This window comes from Symphodus melops, assembly GCF_947650265.1.
Source record: "Symphodus melops genome assembly, chromosome: 8".
In the NCBI taxonomy this organism is placed as follows: domain Eukaryota; kingdom Metazoa; phylum Chordata; class Actinopteri; order Labriformes; family Labridae; genus Symphodus; species Symphodus melops.
This window is the reverse complement of record NC_136698.1, coordinates 18265143-18289629: the sequence shown is the minus strand read 5'-3', so window position 1 is coordinate 18289629 and position 24487 is coordinate 18265143. Positions and strand designations below refer to the sequence as shown.

The 24487-nt window shown below is 43.8% G+C and overlaps 2 protein-coding genes across 4 annotated transcripts in view; one reads left to right on the top strand and one right to left on the bottom strand.

Annotated features, from left to right (window-relative positions):
• ralgps2 (Ral GEF with PH domain and SH3 binding motif 2) overlaps window positions 1-24487 on the bottom strand; it is a 48429-nt gene that overhangs the window by 10653 nt on the left and 13289 nt on the right. For both annotated transcript variants that reach the window (XM_079351385.1, XM_079351386.1), the window contains exons 6-9: window positions 19935-20018; window positions 18090-18179; window positions 17428-17520; window positions 16986-17112 (exon numbers count right to left, since the gene is read on the bottom strand). In XM_079351385.1, coding sequence (XP_079207511.1) covers window positions 16986-17112; window positions 17428-17520; window positions 18090-18179; window positions 19935-20018 — 394 coding nt within the window. The remainder of the gene's footprint in view (window positions 1-16985; window positions 17113-17427; window positions 17521-18089; window positions 18180-19934; window positions 20019-24487) is intronic.
• On the top strand, window positions 62-15976 carry angptl1a (angiopoietin-like 1a). Of its 2 annotated transcripts, XM_079351397.1 has the most exons (6): window positions 62-368; window positions 5831-6078; window positions 6157-6774; window positions 12957-13150; window positions 14053-14323; window positions 14409-15976. In XM_079351397.1, the coding sequence occupies exons 2-6, from the start codon at window positions 5889-5891 to the stop codon at window positions 14594-14596; spliced, it is 1461 nt and encodes a 486-aa protein (XP_079207523.1). In that variant the 5' UTR covers window positions 62-368; window positions 5831-5888; the 3' UTR covers window positions 14597-15976. The 2 variants fall into 2 exon arrangements, with proteins under 2 accessions (XP_079207523.1, XP_079207524.1); XM_079351398.1 differs by lacking the exon at window positions 62-368 and having other exon boundaries at window positions 5015-6078.

Genomic DNA, 24487 nt, shown 5'->3' with positions numbered 1-24487 from the left:
ACACCCTCCCCCTCCCTTATTCCTCTTCTGCTCCTCCCCCTGTCCTCTTGTCCCCCCCCCCCCCACACACACACACACACACACAGAAAACCGGAGGTTCCACTCCTCACAGCTCAGTCTGACAAAGTCCTTCTCCTCTAGCATGAACCAGTCTCAGTCTTGGGACAGCTGAGAGACAAGGGGACAGCATCTGAGGGGGGGTGAGGACGACTTCACTTCACTCAGATTGATCATTGGGAGAGACGGAGTGAGAGAGAAGACGGGGACAGACAGAGACATGAATTGAATTCAGTTGATATGAGACCTGAATCCTGCAGCTCCACGTGACACTAGGACTGCAGGAAACCCACACTGCCACTGACACACAGGTAAATAAGAGTGTGTGTGTCTGGTAGAGGAGAAACTCTATTCTGTGTGTGTGTGAGCGAGAGAGATAGGAAGAGAGGGGGCAGATTGGTTGTTGTATTGTATTTTCTATTAGATATAATAATCACTTTTATCAATGATTAATGCCACATCATTGATTACTGTGGTTGTTGTTTTGTATTTGTAGAGAGAGAGGGAGAGAGAGAGAGAGAGAGAGAGAGAGAGAGAGAGAGAGAGAGAGAGAGAGAGAGAGAAAAGATGGTTGGTGTGAACTCTTGTGGAGTCTGATGTGAACTGAGGTCAGATGTGTTTATTTGTTCTGAGCTTTATGTTCCTAAAGCAGCTCCATCAATGCATGTGTGCTCAAGATGAACAGTTTGTTAGAGAGCTTTCTTCTCTAACCAAATCCTCTAACCGCACGCACACGGAGCTTCAAACAGCCGATGCACTGAAGTAAACAGAGAAACGAGGGAACGTCAGAAGTTTAAGAAAACATCTCCTGAACTGAAGTCATGAATCTGAACATCAACGCACACAGAACATTCAGCTGTAGACACTGCCTTCAACTGAGAGTGAGTGAGTGAGAGTGTGAGTGTGAGTGTGTGAGTGTGTGTGTGTAGGTGTGTAGGTGTGTGTGTGTGTGTGTAGGTGTGTGTGTGTGTGTAGGTGTGTGTGTGTGCGGGGGCAGGTCAGAGGGAAACCTTTAAATGGGTCATTACACGAGTAAACTCCTGATAACATCACAGCAGTCTGTAAGTCACTCATGGCTCCCTCAGCTGTACTGTTTGAGACTGAAGAGCCGACCTGAGGATAGATTCGAGACCTCTGATTCTATCAGAGAAACAGGCATCATAAATAACACAAATCATGAGTGTGTGTGTCTGTGTAGGGTCTGGAGTGTGTGTGTGTGTGTGTGTGTGTGTGTGTGTGTGTGTGTGTGTAGGGTCTGGAGCGTGTGTGTGTGTGTGTGTGTGTGTGTGTGTGTGTGTGTGTGTGTGTGTGTGTGTGTGTGTGTGTGTGTGTGTGTGTGTGTGTGTTTCTGCAGCTCGTTTAAAGCCTCTAATGAGAGCTGAGGGACGCAGCTGAGTGGACGGGTCAGAACAGAGAGGAGAGTTCAGACAGGAGGTCACCGATGGGGGGGCGACAGGGGGGGGCACTAATAGGAAGCATGTGCAGAGGAGTTGGAGTCAGAGCAGAAATAAAACAGTCAGAAGCTGCTTTCACACATGAATAAAACCCTTGGAAACAATTTTTTGTAGAAAATATTCCCGGGAAATTTACTGTGAGTGAAGGGGAGGGCGTTAAGAAGTTTATATCCTCCAACTGGTGTTGTGCATGTCATAAAACTTCTGCATTATGTTTTCTGTTCTGTTATTCTAATGTCTCCAACTACACACAGCATAGCGTAATCACCCCTTCCTTCTTTTTCTGTCCTGTCTTGACTATTGAGAGAGAGGTTAAACAGCCAGATGAGGGACAAACTTAAACGTTCTGAAGGTTGTCAGGAAAGCGCGAGTGAACACTGCTCTGGTGTCCTGAATGTACAGGTTGATACGCACAAACCCATGAACATGTGTGTGCGTTAGTGACACTCCCTCAGGGGGAAAAGGAGGTAAGAGGGGGAGTGAGGGGTGAAGCAGGAGGGTGTGGTGGTGCGGAGACCTTATCTTGACAAAGTATGAACGATGTGGAGTTAAGAATGGTGTGTGTGTGTGTTGTTCAGGGAGGGGGCTCTACAAAGAGCGATTGATTGCGTGCTGGTGGGTGGTGTTGGGGGGGGCGCTAGAGGAAAGGTGGGGCTGCAGCCTAATCCCACATACTGACCTCTGAACCCCCCCATCAGCACACATGTGTAGAGTTTCACTGGAGCAGGAAAGAAGGGGGGGGGGGGGTTCCCAGAACGTCAGTTTGGCAGGTTATAAAAGTGAAAAACATTTGTCTTTTTTAACCATTACCGGTAATTGAATTGAAATTTTATTGTACAATCCAAAATGTGAGTCTCCCCTGTGTGAGTCTCACTGGTATATCAGTCTCATTTAGAAGTCTCTGAGAGTTCAAAGAGGTTTAAACAGTGTTCCTTGGTGATGTTTTCTACAGCGTCAGTCAGTTTGTGTGCAGCTGTAGCTCCTTCAGTAACATTAGTTTTCACCATGTCTGTAATCCTGCTCGCTACATGTACTCTAGTTGTGCAGTCTGTGGTAACGTTGATGGTTATGAATTACAGATCAGCCCACTAGTCTATCTGTCCACCTCCTCTGGTCACTTGGGTTTTTTTGTTTTAATGAAATGACAGTCTTTTCAATCAAAGTAGCACTCTACAAGCTTTACTGAATAGTTCCCCACCATTTTCTTTCAATGCAAAATGATGACCTCATCATAAGGCACGTGATGGTGCATGTATTCGTACTTTATACTGGTATAATGGATACGTACGTGCACTCAATCGCACACACAGTGACCTGAAGCCTCAGACTCACATGTCATGTGACCACAAACACTCATTAAAGTGTTCAACCAACCAGCTCAATACACCTTCAAGTCCAACAGAATGTTAATGAGTCTTATGAATTACCCCTGTGAGGAGTAAAGGACAATCACTGTCATCAGACAGTTTTGCACGTGTGTGTGTGTGTGTGTGTGTGTGTGTGTGTGTGTGTGTGTGTGTGTGTGTGTGTGTGTGTGTGTGTGTGTGTGTGTGTGTGTGTGTGTGTGTGTGTGTGTGTGTGTGTGTGTGTGTGTGTGTGTGTGTGTGTGTGTGTGTGTGTGTGTGTTTTAGGGAGAATACATCCCAGTAGGCCACAGAGAATCAGCTCACGTGTTGACCTCAAACACTGCAGACATCACATATTAATCAGAGACAAGTCTCACTGATAGACACTGATGAAGATCTGTTTCTACACTATTAGACTGAGTGAGATACAACTGTCTATAACTCACACTGAAGTTAAACACAGCAGTTGGTCAGTCGATCTGAACAATTCAGCCTTAGTGAATCTTAAAGGCTCTATACCGTAATGCCTCTGTCCATGCCTTCGATCTGCTGCTGCAACATAGAGTGCTTTCACACACAATTCCTGAAAACTTCCTGAAGTTTAAATATTCAGGAAATGAGCAGCGAGCGACTGGGAGGGGGGTGCTGACATTTAAATTCTGCAACCATGGCAGGACCACATCACTGTTAGAGTATGTTTTCAGCAATCCCCATTCACATATTTGACTGCTGCATTCTTGAAGTTCTGAGAACAACCCTAAACGTGAAGTAATCCAGGGTCCAGAAGAATCTCGAGTAAATCAGGGTCTAGGAAAACCTCCAATCCAAGAGGACATCAGAGGAACCCCAGAGGAAGTCAGGCTATAAGGACCCCAAATGTGAAAAAGTGTGGGTGCAGAGCACAGGGAGGAGACGAGGGGGTAGGACAGAAGACAGGGAGATGAAAGCTCTCCAGCCGATGGATGCTGCTTCTCTTGAGGTAAATGATGATGACTGAGAGAGGGAGGGGTGACTCTGTGCCCCCCTCCCTCCCACGCAGTGATGGTCTGACAGTGCTGCTAAAGTCATCAGCTCAGAGTCCAGCGAGGATACACTGTCTGTTACAGAAAAACACGGCAGCATTAGAAAGAAAAATGTCTCTGGATGGTCACGCAAACACACATGCTCACTCCCCCCCCCCCCTCCAAGAGACACACATGGAAGAATTTCTGTCGACCACAACAACGTCACACAGGGAGACACAGGGTCAGATCAAGGATGGGGAATGGACTGAAAAATGAGGCACTGAGTGAAGAGGATCAGGACGGAGCAGAAATGAACAGAGACAGACGGAGCAACTATCTGGAGAAACTCAGATCACACTGAGTGTGTTTGTGCACAGTCCTCTCACTTTCTCTTATAGGATGAAGGTAAACTGTGCTGTACAGTTTACCTAAGGTACATAAATGATTTCACGACTGTATCGTTTCTATTCTCTGTACTGAAGTATTCTGAAGGAAACCCTTTATATGTCAAAGAGCAAAAGTTTTTCTTACTTTAAATACTTCACATATTTATCTAAGAATATTTTATACCCTTTTGTGCTATGTAAATACAAATGATGTCCATTGCACGTGTCCTAATTTTTATTAGGAGGCTGCTGAGAGTAGATTAAAGAACATACAGACGAATCAGAAACTAAGAGTTCCTGGATTATTTTTTTATTGGGGACTTTGCGTTCTCTGATGCATGACGTGAGATTGGACAGAGAAGTTTAAGAGTGTGGTTAACATTGTTCATACTTCTCTGTAAGTGTCACCTGGAAGTTTTAATGATCATTATTAGGGGAGTTTTTGGAACAGAAATGAGCAACAAGTCTTGATTTTACTGTTAAAAACAGGTTTATTTAAAATAACAACCGAGGTCGGTCATCGTCGCTTCTTTCCATTTGTTGGTTATATGAAAGTATTTTATCTTTCATAAAGTGGCTCAAAGAACACAACCTCCTTTTTAAAGAGTTTTTTTAGGAGGCAGCAGCAACCAGCTGAACAACATGATTTGCCTTTGAACTGCCACCCAGGGACAAATAAAGTTTTTTGTTTAATTGAATTGAAATGATTTAGGCAACTGCATTTAAAGTGTCATCATTAAAACTAGAAATCACAATGAATCGACTGAAGGAAAGACATAAGAGTACATCTCTCTCTCTCGACACTTGTAGAGTCAGAACATGTCAAACATAACCTGAAACATGTAGGAGGCATCAAGAACAAGCAGAGATCGTTCCTTCTACGATTGTGATCTTGGAGGGAAACCCAAAAAAAAAAAAATAATAAAAATAAATATCGTCGTGGGTTAATAATATTTCTCCGACATAACACGCTTACTGCCTGTTTTCAGTTTGACAGAACTACAGTATGAACCAAACTCAGCTGGCTGAAAAGTGCCTGGTTCTGTTATAGAGTCACTGGACTGGTTCTTCGGTGGAAGTAGACGTTAAGGTTCATACTGTGAGCATCAGAGGATGGGAACGAATGATGTCATTGTTACAGTAACAGAGATAAAGAGTCAACTCCATTGAGGGTTGTTGTCATAGTTTTGTATTGCGCGGATGCTTTGGTAACATTGGTAAAGCAACATTCATGCCAATAAAGCTTCATAGGATTGACATTGAACTTTTTTTTGAACGAGGTGGAGTTGAAGCTCGGAGAAATCGTTCAGTCAGCAGAGGAAGCTGACCGAGACAGAAAGCAGACGTGGTCCTCTGGGCTGACAGACAATACTTCTCTTATTCAATCAGACAAACAGCACAAAGAGCCGAGCGCTAACCTTGAGCTGAGCCAACACACTGACCGACTGTGTGTATCTTAACGTGTCAGACCCTTCTCTGTTTCACTGCTCTTGCAGCCATTTCCTGTGAACACACGATAAACAGCAGCCCTGCCCTTTTGTTAGCCAATGATCACAAAGACCGGTCTGTTTCACACATCATAGGGAGGGACTCAGGAGACCACCAGAACTGTCCATCTCTCCATCAGAGCAGCCTGCAGCCATGACGAGGTTGACGTGGAGCCTGTGTGCACTCCTCTGTCTCTCCCTCTGGGGACAGAGTTCCTGCAGGAGCTCCAGGGAGGCCCGGAGGACCTCAGGACTCCCTCTGAACAGGAGCAAAAGAGCGCCCATCAACCCTGACACCAAGAAGTGTTCATACACCTTCCTGGTTCCTGAACAGAGGATCACAGGTTAGAATTCTTCTTTTAATAAACACATCCACTATGACCTTCTATGTTCTCTCCTGAACCTCTTAAATCCGTCCACAGGTCCCATCTGTGCCAGCACCACCGGCCCCGAGCCCGACAAGGACAGGGTGACCCGCATGGACATGGCCGATGTGAGGGAGGTGCTGAACAAGCAGCGGCGTGAGATTGAGACACTGCAGCTGGTGGTGGACGTGGACGGGAACATGGTGAACGAGATGAAGCTACTGAGGAAAGAGAGCAGGAACATGAACTCCAGAGTGACGCAGCTCTACATGCAGCTGCTGCATGAGATCATCCGGAAGAGGGACAACTCTCTGGAGCTGGCTCAGCTCGAGAACCGCGTCCTCAACGTCACCTCGGAGATGATGAGGCTGGCCTCCAGGTACAAGGAGCTGGAGGGACGTTTCGCCACCATGGCCGGGGTGGTCAACAACCAGTCCGTACTGATCTCTGCCCTGGAAGAGCAGTGCCTGAGGACTCTGGGACGCAGCGAGCTCCCGGTGGTCCCCCCTCTGGTCCAGGTGGTCCCACAGAACTTGCCCGTCAACAACCGCTTCACCAACGAGATACAGAGAGACAACAACAACCGGGCCTTTCCCAGAGGATCACGCATCGACGCTCCGACTGTGAGCCCCTTTGGGATCAACCCCCCACCACAGGGAACGCTGACCTCTGAAGGTACGTACAATAGACCTGTTAGCTAAATGTTAGACTGACAGGATCCACAGAGTGCTAGCTGACCTCTTTGACTGCAAAGGATCACCCGTGACTAGGAGGAGGGACCTAATAAGACCAAATGTCCCTCGGTGTACATGTCCTCATGAATTCTTCTTTAGTACAATCGCTGTGGACTGTCAGTATGAGCGAAACTTAGTTTGTGGCTGCAGCAACAGCAGCAGTGAGCTCATACATTCCTCTGATTCCCTCTTGGCTGCCGTGTCGGAGCATGTGTAGGAAATTAGCAGGTTTGGATTTGATCTCTGAACAACTCAGAAAAAGACTTCTAAGAAATGAGATTTAGTTTCTACTTCAGGGTTTAGTTTAATGTATGTATGTATGTATCTTGATAGAACGATCTGATAGACGACTCCCCTGAGTCTCAAACTCATAGACAAAACAATGACGTCAGATCCTCGGAAGTGGTTAAGACACGGCTGTGGTTTTCTCACAGAGCTGGATTCATTAAGTTAGATCTTCCTCATATGAAAGCAGTTTGTGACTTTGGATGTCACTCGGAGATGTCCGTTGGTCGGAGCTGTCGTTATAACGCTGGTGATCAGAGCGAGGAGGGGGAACGCTGACAGAGGTTACACAACCAGACAGGGATATGGAGGCAATCATTCAGCACGTGTTGACTTAACGGGGGAATAAAAGAAGTGTGTTCATCCTGTCGGGGGAGTCATTCAGTCAGTGACGTCACTCTGTTCACACAGGAATGTCTAAATCAAACTTTCTCCGCTCTTACTTCGGACTTCAGTTACAGACACTCAAGGTCTTCAGAGAAAAAATATTATGAACAGATTAATTTGACAAATGTCAAAAGTTAATCATGATGGGAAAAACATCAGCTCACGGCCTCTGCAATGTCGAGGAAAAGAAAGAAAGGAGTGTCACGTGTTCTGGAGAGCTTTAATGTGACGTTCACTCTGAAGTTTGCGAGAGAATCATTCAGAATCATAAAGCTGAGATGAGAAGGGAGTGGATTTAATAAAGAACCAGAAAAGAAAGAAAGAGACTGTGAGGTGGAAGGGTGAGGTTATGGCAGAAACAACATGTGCAGATGACAAACGACCCAAACCACAGAAAGGATAAAATAACGCCTGATAAACTTTTTATCGGAACTGAAGCGTCATCAGAAGAAGAAGGCTGAAAAGCTGAATGTGAAGTTGCACAAGAATCTCAGTTTATCTCTAAATGAAAGTTATCCTCATCCAAACTAAAAAATAAATAAGAGGAAGTCAGAGAGGGATCTTCTTCATCCTTCACATGAACTCATCTGGAACAGAAGAGCATGTTTCATGATACGTTTCTGCATCTCGTCTCCATAAAAAGTCTAAACAAAGTGAACTCTTCCTCAGACACGGGTCCAATCAGAGTTGCATGAATCAACTCTATTCAACAGGTAGAGTACACTACTCACAATAAGTTAGGAATATTGTGAGGTACACAGTGGGTTTCATACATAAGGTGTTTGTTTCACTTAAGTGATTTTTGGAGATAGGGAGCGATTGTATTAGTGTGATAGACACACCTCATTTGGTGTTTTCAACGTAATGGTCTCACTGTGTAGAGTGCGCCTTACACATTGGGGCCAATGCCAAAAAATACAAAAAGACAACCCTTTTTAATGTGGCATCAATGTCAACATTCTGCGGGTATAAAAAGCTGGTCAGGAAGTCATTCCCAGTTCATCATTCAAGCAGCCATGAACACACAACGTCACTTCACGGACGAGCAGTGCCGCCTGGCCATAGTGCGCCTTCAGGTCGGTAGCAGGCAGTCAGATGAACTTGGTGTGTCTCAAAGTGTCATCAGCAGACTAGCAGAAAGGCACAGAACTACTAGCAGTGTTTGTGACAGAGTGATGGACCGCAATGATGACCAGTACCTAAGGATCTATGCACTCAGACACCATTATACTACTGCCACACAGCTGCAGGCCTGTTTACGAGAAGTGAGGGGTACTAAGGTTTCCAGACAACCCATTTACAACCAGCTCCACAGCTTTGGCTTGAGTGCCAGACGACCATTGCCGGTGACCCACTGACACCGCAGTGACCATTTGCAGTGGCACAAGACCATGTGACCTGGACAAAGCAGCGGTGGTCTACCATCCTGTTCACTGATGAGTGTCGGGTCACCTTGCACAGAAATAATGTTTGTCAGTGTTGCTGGAGAAGGCAAGGTGAGCGACACGCCAAGAGTTCACTTTGGTGGAGGAGGTGCAACAGTCTGGGCAGGCATCACCAGTCAGCGCAAAACTGATTTGATGATTGTAGATGGCTCAGTCATTGCACGTTCTTACCTCAGGAGAGACATCATAGAACCAATCATCATCATCCCCCAATTCCACCAGCACACCGCTTAACTTTCTGTTCATGGATGACAATGCTCCACCACATCGTGCCAGAATTGTCACAAGGAGTGCCTCATATGGTATGACCATCAGTGTCCCCTGACGTGAACCCCATAGAGCACGTCTGAGACCAGCTGAAGCACAGACTGGATGCTTATACCCAACCCCCACGTGACCTGGCAGAACTGTGTGTAGCACTTGTGGAGGAGTGGAACGCATTAGAACAACATCATGAGGACAGCTCAGAGCACAAGACGTCGCTGTCAATGCAGTAAATGGTGGAAACCATGATACATATTGCAGTAACGAAAATGGTGGTTCTTCTAATTCATTTATAGTAATATTAAAAGGAACTATTACTTATTTCATTAGAATTCAGACCAAACAGGAAAAGCACTCGTGTAAATAACACTATCTCTAACTTATTGTGAGTAGTTTATATTATCTAAACTGTCAGCTTGAACAGACCTCTTTCGTCTCTCTCAGACGTTTTCCCACAGTAAACACATATCAGCTGACCACACTTTGCTTTGTATAGAGTCCTTTTTAACCTTCGTCTTGTGTTAGGGTCGGCACCGACCCGTTTTAGTTTTTAAATGCATAAAAGAACCACGTAACTTTTTTTTTTTGCATCAAGGCTTTTTGACTTTGTCAGGAATCTCTATTTCAACAAAATCAAACATTTATTTTGGTTTTCACTAGATTGTAAAATGCTCTGGTTAAAATTATGACCTTGGTGTTGTTAGGGTCGGTTTTGACCCAGTTATAAAAATAAGATTATAAAGCAATAATTAGAGCCAAAATTGAACACACATTGACAGCCAGCTCCTCTCCCAATCATGTGAGCTTTAGGGGATTCTCATTTTACCTTGTTATCCAGTACAAAAACAAAACAAACAACGACAGGCATTTCCAGACATGTGAGGTCAATTCAGTATAGAGTTGGTGACTTGCAGAGTGCACATCTCCAATTTGCAGCATGCAAAAATGAAAAAAAGATTTACAGTGAAAGAAGTTCTGGATAATATTTTTGCTGAAAATGAGGGAGTGGACACAGAGCAGCATAGTGATACGGATGAACAGGTTTCTGAGGAGAAAGACAATGTGGAGTATCATCCAGAAGACACAGACACATCTGATGAGTCTGATGAGGAGGTCACCGGTGGTGAAGCGACTCCCGCTGAAAGATTCAAGTCCAAAAGTGGTGAGATCTGTTGGAGCTCATTACATCATGATTTACATGGCAGGGTAGCTGCTGCAAATGTCATCAAAATGACCCCTGGAATCTCAAGGTTTGCTGTGACGAGAGTCACTGACATCAAGACATGTTTTGAGCTATTTATGCCATTGTCACTAAAAAGAGTCATCATTGCTATGACAAACCTTGAAGGAAAAAAAGTCCATGGCGACATGTGGAAAGACATGGATGAGGAATACCTGGATGCTTATATTGGTGTTCTTTTTTTTGCTGGAGTGTACAGATCCTGCAATAAGGCCACTGATAGTCTCTGGGATGCATCGACAGGTAGAAATATTTTCCAGGCAACAATGTCACTTCAGACCTTTCATATGATATCAAGAGTCCTCAGATTTGACAACCAGAGCAAGATCTGACATGCTTGCCCCCATCAGGGATGTCTGGGACACATGGGTGCAGCTTCTTCCACTGATGTTCAACCCAGGGCCATAGGTGTTGTGTTTTACAACATCCTCGATGTATCTGCATATAATGCATTTGTGTTGTGGACCCACATCCACCAAGTAATGGAAAAATAATAGTAAATATACATGGGTCGAAATTGACCCGTAACACCATAGATGTTACTATAGTTAAAATTATTAAAATGAAAAAATAAATAAAACAAATTTATTTAAGAGATGTGTTCTAATACCCCTCAGTGATAGTCAGGTAACACAACAACCTTTTATTTATTTATACAATTCTCTTGAGGTTCATTTTACCATTTTTTTAAATTGAAATCGAGGGGTATACTGACAAAAAAAAGGCCCAATGGCCCACACCAAAAATATTAAAACCAATATTTTCATGGATAAGGAAGCCTAACAAGGTAACCAAGAGATGAGAAACAAATTGGATGTTAGATAATTGTTTTCAGTGTATTTTACAGCTGATTTAAGACATGGGTCAAAACCGACCCGTTAACATAAGAGATGGTAACAGAAAGCTAACACAAGACGAGGGTTAAAGCAGGAGACCATGACAGGGTTTATTTTTAAATCTCAGCCTGAACGTTGTGTTTAGAAGAGCGTGGCAGAAAGAGAAGAACCTCACTGACACGTCTGATGAAGACTGATTATCACAGGAAAAATAAAACCTGGCGCTGCACTCGTTCATGTGTGCCGAGTCTGTTTGTGCTCCAACTCTCAGCCGAGAAAACCATTCTCATGGACCCTGGGGGCCCCTCACAGTGCTGCTGTTCATACTGGTTCAAACATATGGGCACTGGGGAATAGAGGAGAGCACGGTCAGCCTGAAGGATGAATCTCTGAATAATCAGGTTTCACTTCCTGGCTGAATGCTCACACTCCCCCACCACCAAACTGATGAAGATTTCTTTAACACATGGAGACTTCTTCAGCTCATGGATCAGTGGATTTGTTTACAGCTTACACATGACAGGAAGTTTTTTTTTCTATTTCCTGTTAGGTCATATCAAACTCTACAGGAAGTTATATCTGTTCACTGTTAATTCATCTCACACTCAGTTTACAGAGTTGACATGATGTTAAAAAGCTCATTTATTGCGTCAGTTTGACTGAAACTGAACTTTTAAACTCAATGTAAACATGTTAGTGTGACAAAAAATCTGACTATTTTGGGTTTCTCAGAGTCGGACTAACACACGTAGTTAATACGTTTGGAGGTCAATTTGCTCTCACATATTGACATTGGACCAAAACTGGACTTCCCATGTTCCACGGTTCTCGCACCGGGCTTTGACCTGAAGTCAATCATTAATGTGTAGAAAATGAAAACAAGACCAAGGGATTAACATTTCATAGAGCGTGTATGAAATGTACAGAGCTGTAAAGTCGTCCATGTTTGCACCGTTTCTACAGTTTTCTGCTCACTTACTTGTTAGTCGATTGTTCAGTTTGTGACGTAACAGATCAGCAGGAAGAAGGTCCAATAGAAACAACCAGAAAGGGTCCAACAACTGTAGAGGAGTCAGACTTAGTTTTATCATTAAACATATTCTCCCTCAGTGCGTGTACTGTATACTGGAACCAGGACAGTAGAATCATTAGACGGACTAATGTGATCTAACTGTAAGTCCACTATACTCCACGGAGACGGACTGAGATGAACTGAAGCTCTAATGAAGTCAGAATCTATCGATGATGTGTTCTGATCAAGCTCCTTATATCATCAATATTTCCAACATTAATGAGAAAAAACATGTTTTGGTTGGTAGCATTAATTATATTGCGTCATTATCTGAGAAAAGTTCCAAGAAAAGAAAAAGCTGTAAAACTGTCCAACTGAAAAATGTTGTTTCATGTCTTTGTCCACTCCTCCTCCTTTTTATTTGAAGTTCTGTGATTTCAGTTTAAATGTTAAAACAGTCCGCTCTATTGGCTGCTGTAAACGCCAAATCAATATCTAATATAGGTCCCTCCTCAGCTTCCTGTTTGTACATCAACCTGATTAATGCAGATTCAGACAGTCTGCTGTTTAACAGGAACTCTTCACATGAAAAACTGAAGACTTTAAGAACATTTTGTGCAGCACTAGACCAATAGAGACATTTCCATTTGCCAGGCCCCTTTAGGGACTGTTTCCAGGTGCGACAGGCTGGACACACCACCAGCGGGATGTACCTGCTGAAGACGGACGGCAGCGAGCAGCTGATCCAGGCCTGGTGTGAACACGGCCTTGATAACGGAGGATGGACAGTGTTACAGAGGAGAAAAGACGGATCCGTTAACTTCTTCAGGAACTGGGAGAACTACAAGGTAAGCCCAGGAACCCTCACTGAAACAAGCTCAACTTTGGGGTCATTCATTTACAAACAGGTTTACAGTTTAACCAAATGCTGTTCCTCACAGAGCAGAGCTACTGGACAGGAACATGTCAGAGGGGAAGATGCTCAGGGCTGCTAAGATGCTACGGGTAGACTTAGACTCTGACTGCTTACAGGGTTAATTCACCATCAGGGCGCCGCAGAACAGCCAAATACTTTGGTTTCTAAATGTTTTCACTAGCTCTGTCCTGTCTCATTAGGTCATGTTGAGGTCATTTCTAGGTGTAAACAGCTTGGAGCACACAGAGCTATATACAAATATAGAGGGTTCGAAATCAAAGAGGGAAACACAGCTGAACTTGACTACAGATCCCATGATCTCTGTAAATGATTCTATGTTTCACTCAGTTTATTTACATCCAGCTGAATTAATGAGGCTGATGCAGTTTGTGTCCGACACATTAAAGGGATACTTCACCCATTTGCATGAAGCTGTGTATCATTAGAAACATGGTAGTAGTGTTGAATGGTCGTGAATCCAACCCTCATTTTGCTCTGAGACGAGAAAAATGTGTTTTTCTTTGCTTGAAAGTTTTCTTCATGTGATGCAAAAAGCGTCATATTGCATCACATGAAGAAAACTTCAACACTACTACCATGTTTCTAAAGATACACAGCTTCATGTAAATGGGTGAAGTATCCCTTTAAGTTACAGTTACAGATTCAACTGAAGATCAGCAGTAGAAGAGTTTGCTGCTCTGTCCAAGCTGACTCTTCCTGAGTGACAAACATAAGATATCAACCTTCAAACATGATCCCCTCTGTCATTAAAATAAAAATAAATAAAAAACAAAACAACTTCTGTATAAATAACTGTGTTCGTCATCCCTGCAGAAAGGATTTGGAAACATTAACGGCGAGCACTGGCTCGGCCTGGTCAACATATACAACCTGGCAAAGCAAGGCGACTACAAGCTGATGGTGGAGCTGGAGGACTGGACGGGGAAGAAGGTGTACGCCGAGTACAGCAGCTTCCGTCTCGAGGCGGAGAGTAATGGATACCGACTCAGACTCGGCACCTACCAGGGGAATGCTGGCGACTCGTTCAGCAGCCACAACGGCAAACAGTTCACCACGCTGGACCGCGACAAGGATGCCTTCTCAGGTGGGATGGAGGGGGACTCTTTGTTTTAGTTTAAAGTCAAAAAGCGCTGCTCTTTACATCTTGTTCATGTCTCTGTCTCCCTCAGGTAACTGCGCTCACTTCCATAAAGGCGGGTGGTGGTACAACGCCTGCGGACAGACCAACCTGAACGGGGTGTGGTACAGCGGGGGGGTGTACCGCAGTAAGTTTCAGGACGGGATCTTCTGGGCAGAGTACGGAGGAGGTTTCTACTCTTTGAAGTCTGTCCGGCTAATGATCCGACCCATCGATTGAGCCCTCAGACAGAGGATCCTTCAGACGCTCCTCGTCTCCTTTCCTTAGTCTGACCCCTCCCCCCTCTCCGGAGCCAGGACCAGAGTGTCTAACATGAAGGAGGAGATGTTTATGACCGGACTATAATGACTCAATCTGTGGTTAGCTCAAACATCGACTTTGGTCAGTATGGGTCCATCCAGCTTCCTGAGACCATAAAGCCCCGCCCCCTGCCCTATGTTTATCTCTGAGTGTATTAAAGGGAAAACCAGTGACTTCTTCTGAGCAGCTAAATGTGACAACTGATACCACAGGGTGCTGGGTGAACTGGGATGTCTGACTGTGGTAGCATCGCTTGATTTTAAGTTGTTTCCAGTTCAATCATTACAGGTAACCTTTGTCGACAGGTTTGTCAGTGCTGTCTTGAGTTCTCTTTGACACTCAACTAACTCTACTCTCAGACTGTTTAGAAGAAGTTTTTGTTATGAACAATAGGGGGCGACTCCACTGGTTGCCTACTTATGTGTGCAGCCACATTGACCTGTCAACCACTCGAGAGTTGCAGCAAATGTGTTCAACAACCAGCAACCTCCGGTGCTGAAAAAAAATAAAGCCAATGCAGGAGTGCCAAAAACTACAGATATGAGTTGGGTGTTTAGGACTTCTCTTTTTGATGGCGCAGTAACAAACGGGTATCAATATCATTCGATTTTTACGCGACTCAAATTACATCAGAATAATTGTTTTATAGGGGGAATTTTTATTAAAATTTATCTGTTTTGATTTCATGTCGGATTTGAGTTTAGCATAAATTTGCATTATTAAAGGCAGGGTTGTTCTGACTGACTGGTGGACGCATTGTAGCTGTATGCCCTGCCTCAACTCCACCACTCAAATGATCTGAAATTGACTCAGCATATCTCACATGTCGCCCTTCATTGTTGGGCTTCCTAACATCTCTTCAGAAACATGTGACGACATCACTGAGTCCGTGTTGTATACATATTGTGTTCTACGTGATTTTTTTTTTTTTTTTCTTAATGAACTGTCTGGTTCCAAAAAAAGACAAAATGCCAAAGCCTAAACTCAGAACTCCTCTGACAATGAGCAACATGTCCTTCTTCTACTCAGTCTCTGGTGAAGCGAGTGTCTGGTTCGTGTAAAAGTTAAGAGCGCTGGTGTGTAAATATCTTTGGATTTATGTGTGAAGGTAATTTAAGAAAGTGTGATTCTCCTCAGGCCAAATGTTCAGTGTTTCACTCACTCTGATATTCTTATTTATCAGTGTATTTATACTTTATATATATATACATATCATACCATATAGTCTTATTATGTTTATGACATGTACACACACACCGACATCCTGTTTGATCACATTAAAGTCTTTTATAAACTTGACCTGGGTTTGACTCGGCTTCAGATTAATGACAGGTCAAGGAGTGTGTGACAGATTTATGAAATATCTCAGAGAGTAAAATATGAGCTTCCCCTGTTTAAACCATCAAAAGTCACCTGATATTAAGCCTTTTATCTGATGACTCAAACTGCAGCTGGACCGGAGGCCACAGGAGCACAGAGGAAAACCAAGGAAGGGAAAGAGAAGTTTAAACACAGAGAGCTGATTGGACATCATCAGTGAAGGACAGATAACAGAGAGCGCTGACCGGACGTCAGAGACAGACGGAGAGGATTAATGATGCAGCTGAAGAAAAATTCAGAGAGAGAGATTTACTGAAATATTAGTGAGGACAAGGAGCGAGAAACAGAACATTCCATAAGCTGTAAACCAATCGAAAAAACAAACAATCTGTAAATGATGGAAACACACACACATACACAAACCCACCAACTCTGAAGCAAATCGACTCTGATCATCTCTCAAACACACGACTGAGCAACATAAACAGTCTGTCTTCTTAACTACACAGATTTCATTTAACATCTTAAATTACAAACACACTGATTTTCTGTGTGCGTTTGTTTTAACACAACTGAGCATGTCCGTCTGAATCTCATTATGAGTCAGACATCACGAATACACAACAGGAACAAACAGAGCTGCAGTAAACACACACACACACACACACACACACGGTATGATGATATAACATCACAGAGATTTTCCATCCTGAGCAACGTCTTTGCAGAGACCAACAACAACACAACAGACCGAGTACATTCTTCTACACACAGACAAACACACACACACACACACACAGACCAACACACACACACAGAACAAATCAGACTATAGGGTGTGTGACATCACGACATCATGAAACATAGAAAAATGTCCTGCTCATAAAGATAACAGACTGTGTGTGTGTGTGTGTGTGTGTGTGTGTGTGTGTGTGTGTGTGTGTGTGTGTGTGTGTGTGTGTGTGTGTGTGTGTGTGTGTGTGTGTACCTAGATAAGGGATACAGGACACCATGCTCTGGCTGCTGATGAAGTCTCTCAGACGCTTGTAGTTGTCTTCTTTGGTCATCAGGTAGTCAAGCCGGTCGAACGTTGCCTTGTCTTTACGACTCAGCAGCTGCACCAGAGAAGAAACACACACACACAATTATGCATCTTTAAATGATCCATGTAATTATTGTGTTTAACAATATCTGCCAACAGAGATTAACGTAATGGTGAAACAGTTTAGCTTTATGTCAATAATTATAAAATTCATCAAATCTCTGAATTGCTTGTGACATTTATTCTGTGTTCTCACAGCAGCTCACACACACTTTATGAGGAACATTGACTCGGGGCTGGCAGTCGAGAGTCTGGGTAAACTACGGTTTCAAAATTCTGTTGTTTGCGTCAACGCATCTCTGGAAGTTTTCAGACTTCAGGTACTCACCGCCCATGTTTTAGAGAGTCTGAATATGGGGGCGCTCTGCAGCGCTGACACCACGGCCATCACTGCATGCAGGTTGTTACAGTCACACAGTTTCTGAGAGGAGACACACACAGGGTCAGAACAGCAAAGAGACCATCAGAAGATATTAGCACAATACTGCAGTCACTATACCATATTATTTTAAACATTTTGTCAAATGCTGAGAATCATCATTTTGGCATCATTTTGCCTTTTAACTTTTTTAACTGCATGATATGTTAACAAAATAAAACTAAATGGAGAACTGTTTTTTGTCAAACAAGAAAACATTCTCAGTGTCTTTTTATTTCTACACAATGAGAGTCAAGCCCACTGACTGAACAACACTGAATAAAGTAAATCCAGTAAGAGGCTGCATGCACCTCACAAGCTGAAACTTAACTGGACTCAAACATGTAGGGGCAACTGCACGGCTTTATTAATGTGACTTGTTCAAAATGAATTGGATAACCTATTTAGAAACTTTTAAAATATCAATACTTGCCAGCCGTGAATCGCTGTAATGCTGCCGAGCAAAATGGTTTGTGATGTTATGCTGTGTCGACCCCTCCCCACCAGACATTATATTGTTTTAGAAACTACATGAAACAAAGAGAGCATCGAGGTGTCTGTTGTGTTTCTACCTTTGCAGTTCGGATGTACAGACTCAGAACCTCTGCTCTGATCTTCAGGGTCTGGGCGTGGAGGATCTCTCGAACTACCCAGAAACTCGTCTGACACAAACAGAGATTCAGATAAAAGAAGTGATCAGTGACAACAGACAAACATCTCAGAGGAAAATCTGTCTAATAACAAAACATAAAATATACATAACTCCTGCTTGTGTGCTTGTGTGTGTGTTTTTGCTGGCTGGATGCAGAGTGATGATAGAAATGTGTGTCTTTAGGGAGAAAAATGGAAAGAGAAGTCAGTGAATCAGTCGGTGTTGGAGCTCAGGGAAGAGGAAGAGGAGGGGGAGGCTGTCTGCACATCATGTTCAGATCAGATGTACAAACAGACAGAGACCATCGTTCTGACACACACACTTTAATCTTCTTCACTACTGTTTACTTTGTGTGTGTGTGCGTGTGTGTGTGTGTGTGTGTGCAGTGTAGCATTCCACTTCTGCGTCTCTGTGTTCTTCCTTTTTTTCCTGGAAGACGTTTTGAGAAGTGTTTTTGTTTTATAGTAGAGGTGAGTAAGGCTCACCTCCATCCATCTCCACACACACACACACACACACACACACACACACACACACACACACACACACACACACACACACACACACACACACACACACACACACACACACACACACACACACACACACACACACACACACACACACACACACACACACACACACACACACACACACACACACACACACACACACACACACACACACACACACACACACACACACACACACACACACGCTAAACTGCATCATATGCGTTTGAGTGTCTCGATGAGGAGGAGGACGAGGAGGAGAGATGAAATCAGAGGAAGATTTATTAAACAGAGAAATAAGATTAAACCTGAAGGTTTTCAAAGTTCATCAAACAGAGGATCAGACAAACATCATGATCTCACAGATCCCTTAATGATAGAAACAGGATCAAGTAACACATCCAATCTAATCTGGACTTCTTCAAATCTCCTATAGTGTTCATCAGACATCTTCACACAATGAGGATCGCCTTCCTTTGAATACTTTTCAAACATGTCAAGTGGAGAGTTGTTTTTGTTTTTGCATAATTCCAGCCCTGAAGAGTTTCTCAAATTTGACAGCAGGCATCGTTCTCTTCCCCTATTTTTTGGTACCTGCGCAGTCTTTTTTCCACAACCCAGCAGTGGGTGTGTACTGTTCAGGCCATTTATGCAAATATATCTTATTTAACCTATTCATTAGAAAGAAAGAAGGAGAGGAGGAGGAGTCTGGCTTTAGTTCAGGTTCAAGAGCTCGGTGGGAGTCTCTGCCCTCCTTGTCCAGGATCCAGATCCAAACAGCTCGTTTTCCTCCTGCAGCTGCAGAGTGTGAGGCTATGACACACAATCACACGCACACACAGTTTCCACACAAACACATTCCTGTGTGATCATCTCATTTTATACTCCAGGAGAGAGAGACACTCTTAAAAGAGTCTGAAACAATGGAGGAATATTAAGCAAAGAAAGGTGACATCACTGCCCACAACTTCCTGTTAATGAAGTAACAGAACAAGCACGTTCAGGCACGGAGTGAACCTACAAACACCTGGAAAAGTTCCTGCATGTGCTGCACCACCAGTCAGAACTAAAAACCCATCTGCACCTGATCATGATGCGAAGATCACGTGAACGCCTTTATGAACCAACATCGCACCGGCTGCGCCTGATCATGAAGGTCATGTGACCACGCGTGAGGATAACGACGATGATGAAGAGCAGCGGTGACAGCAAGTCAGAATCGGAGAGGAGGTAATGAAGAGGAGGCGTCTCACCTGGTTGAACCTGCGGGTGAAGGCCACCACGTTTGGAGCAGAGCTGTGCTTCTCCTTCTTGTTCCAACCGCAGCTCGACAGCTCCTGGAGAAAAGAAAAAAAAAAGAAAAAAAAGAAAAGGGTGAAGAAAAAGTATATCAGAGGAAAATGCTGATGATCATTAACCCAGGAATTATTTTCAATACAAATTAAAGATGCTACTCTCTGCTCTAAATGATCCACAGGTGATCAGAGCTGCTCTGCCGACTGTGTCTCGGCCTGGAAAAGTGTACATAAAGAAACTTTGAACAACCTTGATGGATTGTTTTCAGCTGTGTGTCAAATCCATCCTCAGTCAAAGAGACTTTAAGGATGTTATTTTGTCTGCTTTGATCCCCTCCTTTATGCTCTCGTTTCTCTCTCCGACTTTCAAAACCGGCAGGCTGCATTTCAAGTTTGTGATCTGGAGAGGCGGATGTGCAGGGAAAAAGTCCTGCAGGTAAAACCACAGAGCCAGTCATTTCCTTCAGCGCAGCTCGGCCCTGTGGGCCTGCAGGCTGAGGAGGGCGAACATGAGGATGAGTGACGTCGCGTTTCACTCTCCTCACTGACACACTCGACGTTTGGCTCTCGTCACAGCGAGACATCCTCAACAGTTTACATCTGATGAGTGTGAGCGGAGAGCAGTTTGATGTTTCTCATGTTCAAAGTCACGCTGAGTCAAAAATGAAGCTCACTGAATATAAAAAGATGATCCCCTCTTCACTGCAGACTCTGCAGGCACACTGTGAGCACCATTACATAAACCCTGAACCTCCTCATGAGCTCATGTGAGACTCCACAGCAGCTCCTTTTGTTTCAGTCTTCTCTGAAAATGTTAAACGGACATAAAGGCCGTGGGGAGGGGGACTGTGGAGATTTACTGAGAACAGGAAGGTCTGATGGAAAACCTGCACACGTGTCTGTTCCTGATCTGTTCTGCAGCTTGTAGAGACAGAAAAAAAACTGGAAGCCGCCAGATGATTTAGATTTATGTTCCTCACATTTACCTGCTGTCTGTGTTCAGGTAAAAATAGAAAGAGCTAAGAGGGAGAAATAAAGAGAGGAACAAGAAAGGGAAAGACCCATAAAATGTTCAGATTTCTCACTCAAACTATCTGCGTGTTAGGCGCTGTGTGTGTGTGTGTGTGTGTGTGTGTGTGTGTGTGTGTGTGTGTGTGTGTGTGTGTGTGTGTGTGTGTGTGTGTGTGTGAATGAATGTCAGCCTGAGTGTCTTTGCAAAGCTCCCAAAAACGCAGAACGGCAATGTGAATTCACAGACTGGGACATCAATATAAAAGTAGAAAGGCGTGATGATGGCTGAGGTTAGCTACAGCACTTTTTGTTCTCCGAGACAGATTACATCCCTCAGAAATGTCTAATGACTTTGTTTAAGTTTTCAATGGGCCGAGGTCATTTCATCCGTCCAATAACAGAGGACTGCTCAATGACCTTTTGTTGGAGTTGTAGATTTTTCACACTAGCTGTAGACGAGGTTTATACAGCCGTTAGTCTGTTCAGAGACAATTACACACGAGAGGAAACACTGGATTAAACACTGCATGAAGAAAATGCTGCTCATGGATTGGTGGCATTAAAAATCAAACTTCATTTCTGACACAATATTTTAGTTAGTTTGGACCCGACGCTCCACTAAATCAAGATGAAGCTTACATATCTGTGGGAACCAAACACTGACACAACTGAAGTTGCAATCAAAAGAGTTTGAATGCAGGATTTAGAGTGGACTTTACATCAAAAGTTAAAACAAAGCTTCCACACACAGCTGTTGGAACAGGAAGCTGCAGTCTGCTTCGCTCAGCATGCTAACAATGACCCCTCCAGGAGCTTTTCTCTACATGACTGATGATGTTACAGGCGGATGTTCTTGATGCAGTGAAACCAGATCAGCCCTGTGTCTGCATGAACAGACTGTGCTGTATTTATAACAATTGTTAACTGTTATAACAGTAAACACAGAGACAGACTGTAGAGACAGACTGACATCCAGACTGTGGAGACAGTCTGGATGTCAGTCTGTCTCTACAGTCTGGATGTCAGACTGTCTCTCTACAGTCAATTGTTAACTGTTATAACAGTAAACACAGAGACAGACTGTAGAGAGACAGACTGACATCCAGACTGTAGAGAGACAGTCTGACATCCAGACTGTAGAGAGACAGTCTGACATCCAGACTGTAGAGAGACAGTCTGACATCCAGACTGTAGAGACAGTCTGACATCCAGACTGTAGAGAGACAGACTGACATCCAGACTGTAGAGAGACAGACTGACATCCAGACTGTAGAGAGACAGACTGACATCCAGACTGTAGAGAGACAGACTGACATCCAGACTGTAGAGACAGTCTGACATCCAGACTGTAGAGAGACAGACTGACATCCAGACTGTAGAGAGACAGACTGACATCCAGACTGTAGAGAGACAGTCTGACATCCAGACTGTAGAGACAGTCTGACATCCAGACTGTAGAGACAGACTGACATCCAGACTGTAGAGAGACAGACTGACATCCAGACTGTAGAGAGACAGTCTGACATCCAGACTGTAGAGAGACAGTCTGACATCCAGACTGTAGAGAGACAGTCTGGATGTCAGACTGTAGAGACAGTCTGACATCCAGACTGTAGAGAGACAGACTGACATCCAGACTGCAGAGAGACAGACTGACATCCAGCTTACAGTTTGTCAAGGTCTCTCTCTGGCCTTTGAAAGCAGTCTGAAAATGTTCCTCTCAGAGATGAAGCTGCCAGTTATAGCTGTGATTTACTGACCTGACTGTTGTCATGACTACGAGTTAAAAACACAGAAACCCCCTTTAGAGCCCCTCTCTGTCTCTGAGTAAGCTTCAAAAACACTCAGCTGTGAATCATCAGTGTTAGTTATGAAACTAAAGATGGACGTGGACAGAGAGACTCAGAGGTGAAAAGTTCTCTCACCATCTCTCATGTCAGCTGATCCCTTTCTTTATACTCACAATCACATCATTTTATTCCCCATTCCCATCCCACCGCCTCAGAATCCTTTACCTTCAGTCTTCTGTTCACACACTCAAACCTGTTCATTTTCTATACGCAAAACTGAACACAGAGCCCTCAGAGAGCAACAAATTAGATCCAGCTCAAACACTGTTTGTACACATGTTAACGTGATTGTGTAACACTGCAAGTCTTTTACGCTCCATATGAATAATGTTATGATGTGTTTATGGACAGTGAGAAAAATAAAGTGTAAGACAGCTAACAACATACTGAGTCAGATCTGGTTAAAAGGTATTTAATAATAGTCTGAATGAACTGTGATGACTGTGTGTGCGTGTTTGTGCATTAAAAAAGGTTTTAATGAGACTGAAAAGCAGAGTCACAACGAAAATACGTGATGGAAAGTCTTGGTGTTTATATTTCTACAGAAAGTGTGCGAGTGTCTACATAGGAACATCTGGATGTGTCTAAACTCAGCGAAGCATCAGCCCGAGAGATCCAACGGTCCAAAGTTGATCTGAGCAGAGCCACAGCAGCTCTCATCATGGAAACTAGAGCCCACAACACCCTGAACATATCCCCGTGCAACCCCCAGAAGTTTGAACGCCAGGACGCTGAAGTCTCGGTCAGCTGACCTGAATATTACACCGACTTGAAACTGAGAGTCTGAGAGTCTGCGAGTCCCAGACCTCTGAACAGACTAAGTATCAATAGAGAGAGAGAGTAATGATTAAAATCCTCCCAGCTAACTTCTTTAATGTTTTCTACTGCTGCCTTCTAAAAGGCTGTTCATTAAAAACGACAATCTGATTGGTTGAATATGCAGACCACGTAGTCGATAGATCATCGTTGTTAAGAAGAACACACTTTAACTACGGGGATCAGATGGTTGCTATGGACGCGGCTCTAACCACAGACTCTGGCGGGCAAACTATTATCGTTTTAATCCACAGAAAGAGGAAAGAACACTGACACAGGACCCAGCGCATGGACAAAGGAGAACGCTGCATGAGATTCAGTGGAGTTTAAAGACGGTAAATAAAAAGAAAAAAGTGTAACAGGCACCGATGTGACGAGGCAAGAAAAATAAATCAGCTACTTTTGGGCCGGGTTGCAGTCTACCATAACCATCAGCTCACATGAATTTCTACTGACTTCAACACATGTAGTGATGTCATCACAGTGATAGTAACGGTGGACTTCACGTACCCTTTGTAGATTCTGTAACAGGCTAACAGTGGTTAGCAGAAAGCATGGCATTTAAAGGGTGCGTAAAGAAAAGAAGTGGGCTGAATGACAACAAAAACATTATTACACAACGCAAGTTATTTAATATTTTCTTCTTCAGGCAGAGAGCCGAGTCTCTCTCTCTCTCTCTCACACGCATCCACAGCTGGTGTTTCCATTATGAGTGTGTGAGAGAGCTGAGCAACACACACTGAGCCCTCTGGAAACTCCAGTTTCCCTTCAGTCAGAGTCTCTGAGACTGTGTGCGTGTGTGTGTGCGTGTGTGTGTGTGTGTGTGTACACACA

Bases quoted from the DNA above. Each gene is read 5' to 3' on its own strand.
- angptl1a (XM_079351397.1), top strand. From the start codon at position 5,889: ATGACGAGGTTGACGTGGAGCCTGTGTGCACTCCTCTGTCTCTCCCTC. The intron at 6,775-12,956 runs GTACGTACAATA...TCCATTTGCCAG, and splicing joins GGGAACGCTGACCTCTGAAG to GCCCCTTTAGGGACTGTTTC. The intron at 14,324-14,408 runs GTGGGATGGAGG...TGTCTCCCTCAG, and splicing joins CGACAAGGATGCCTTCTCAG to GTAACTGCGCTCACTTCCAT.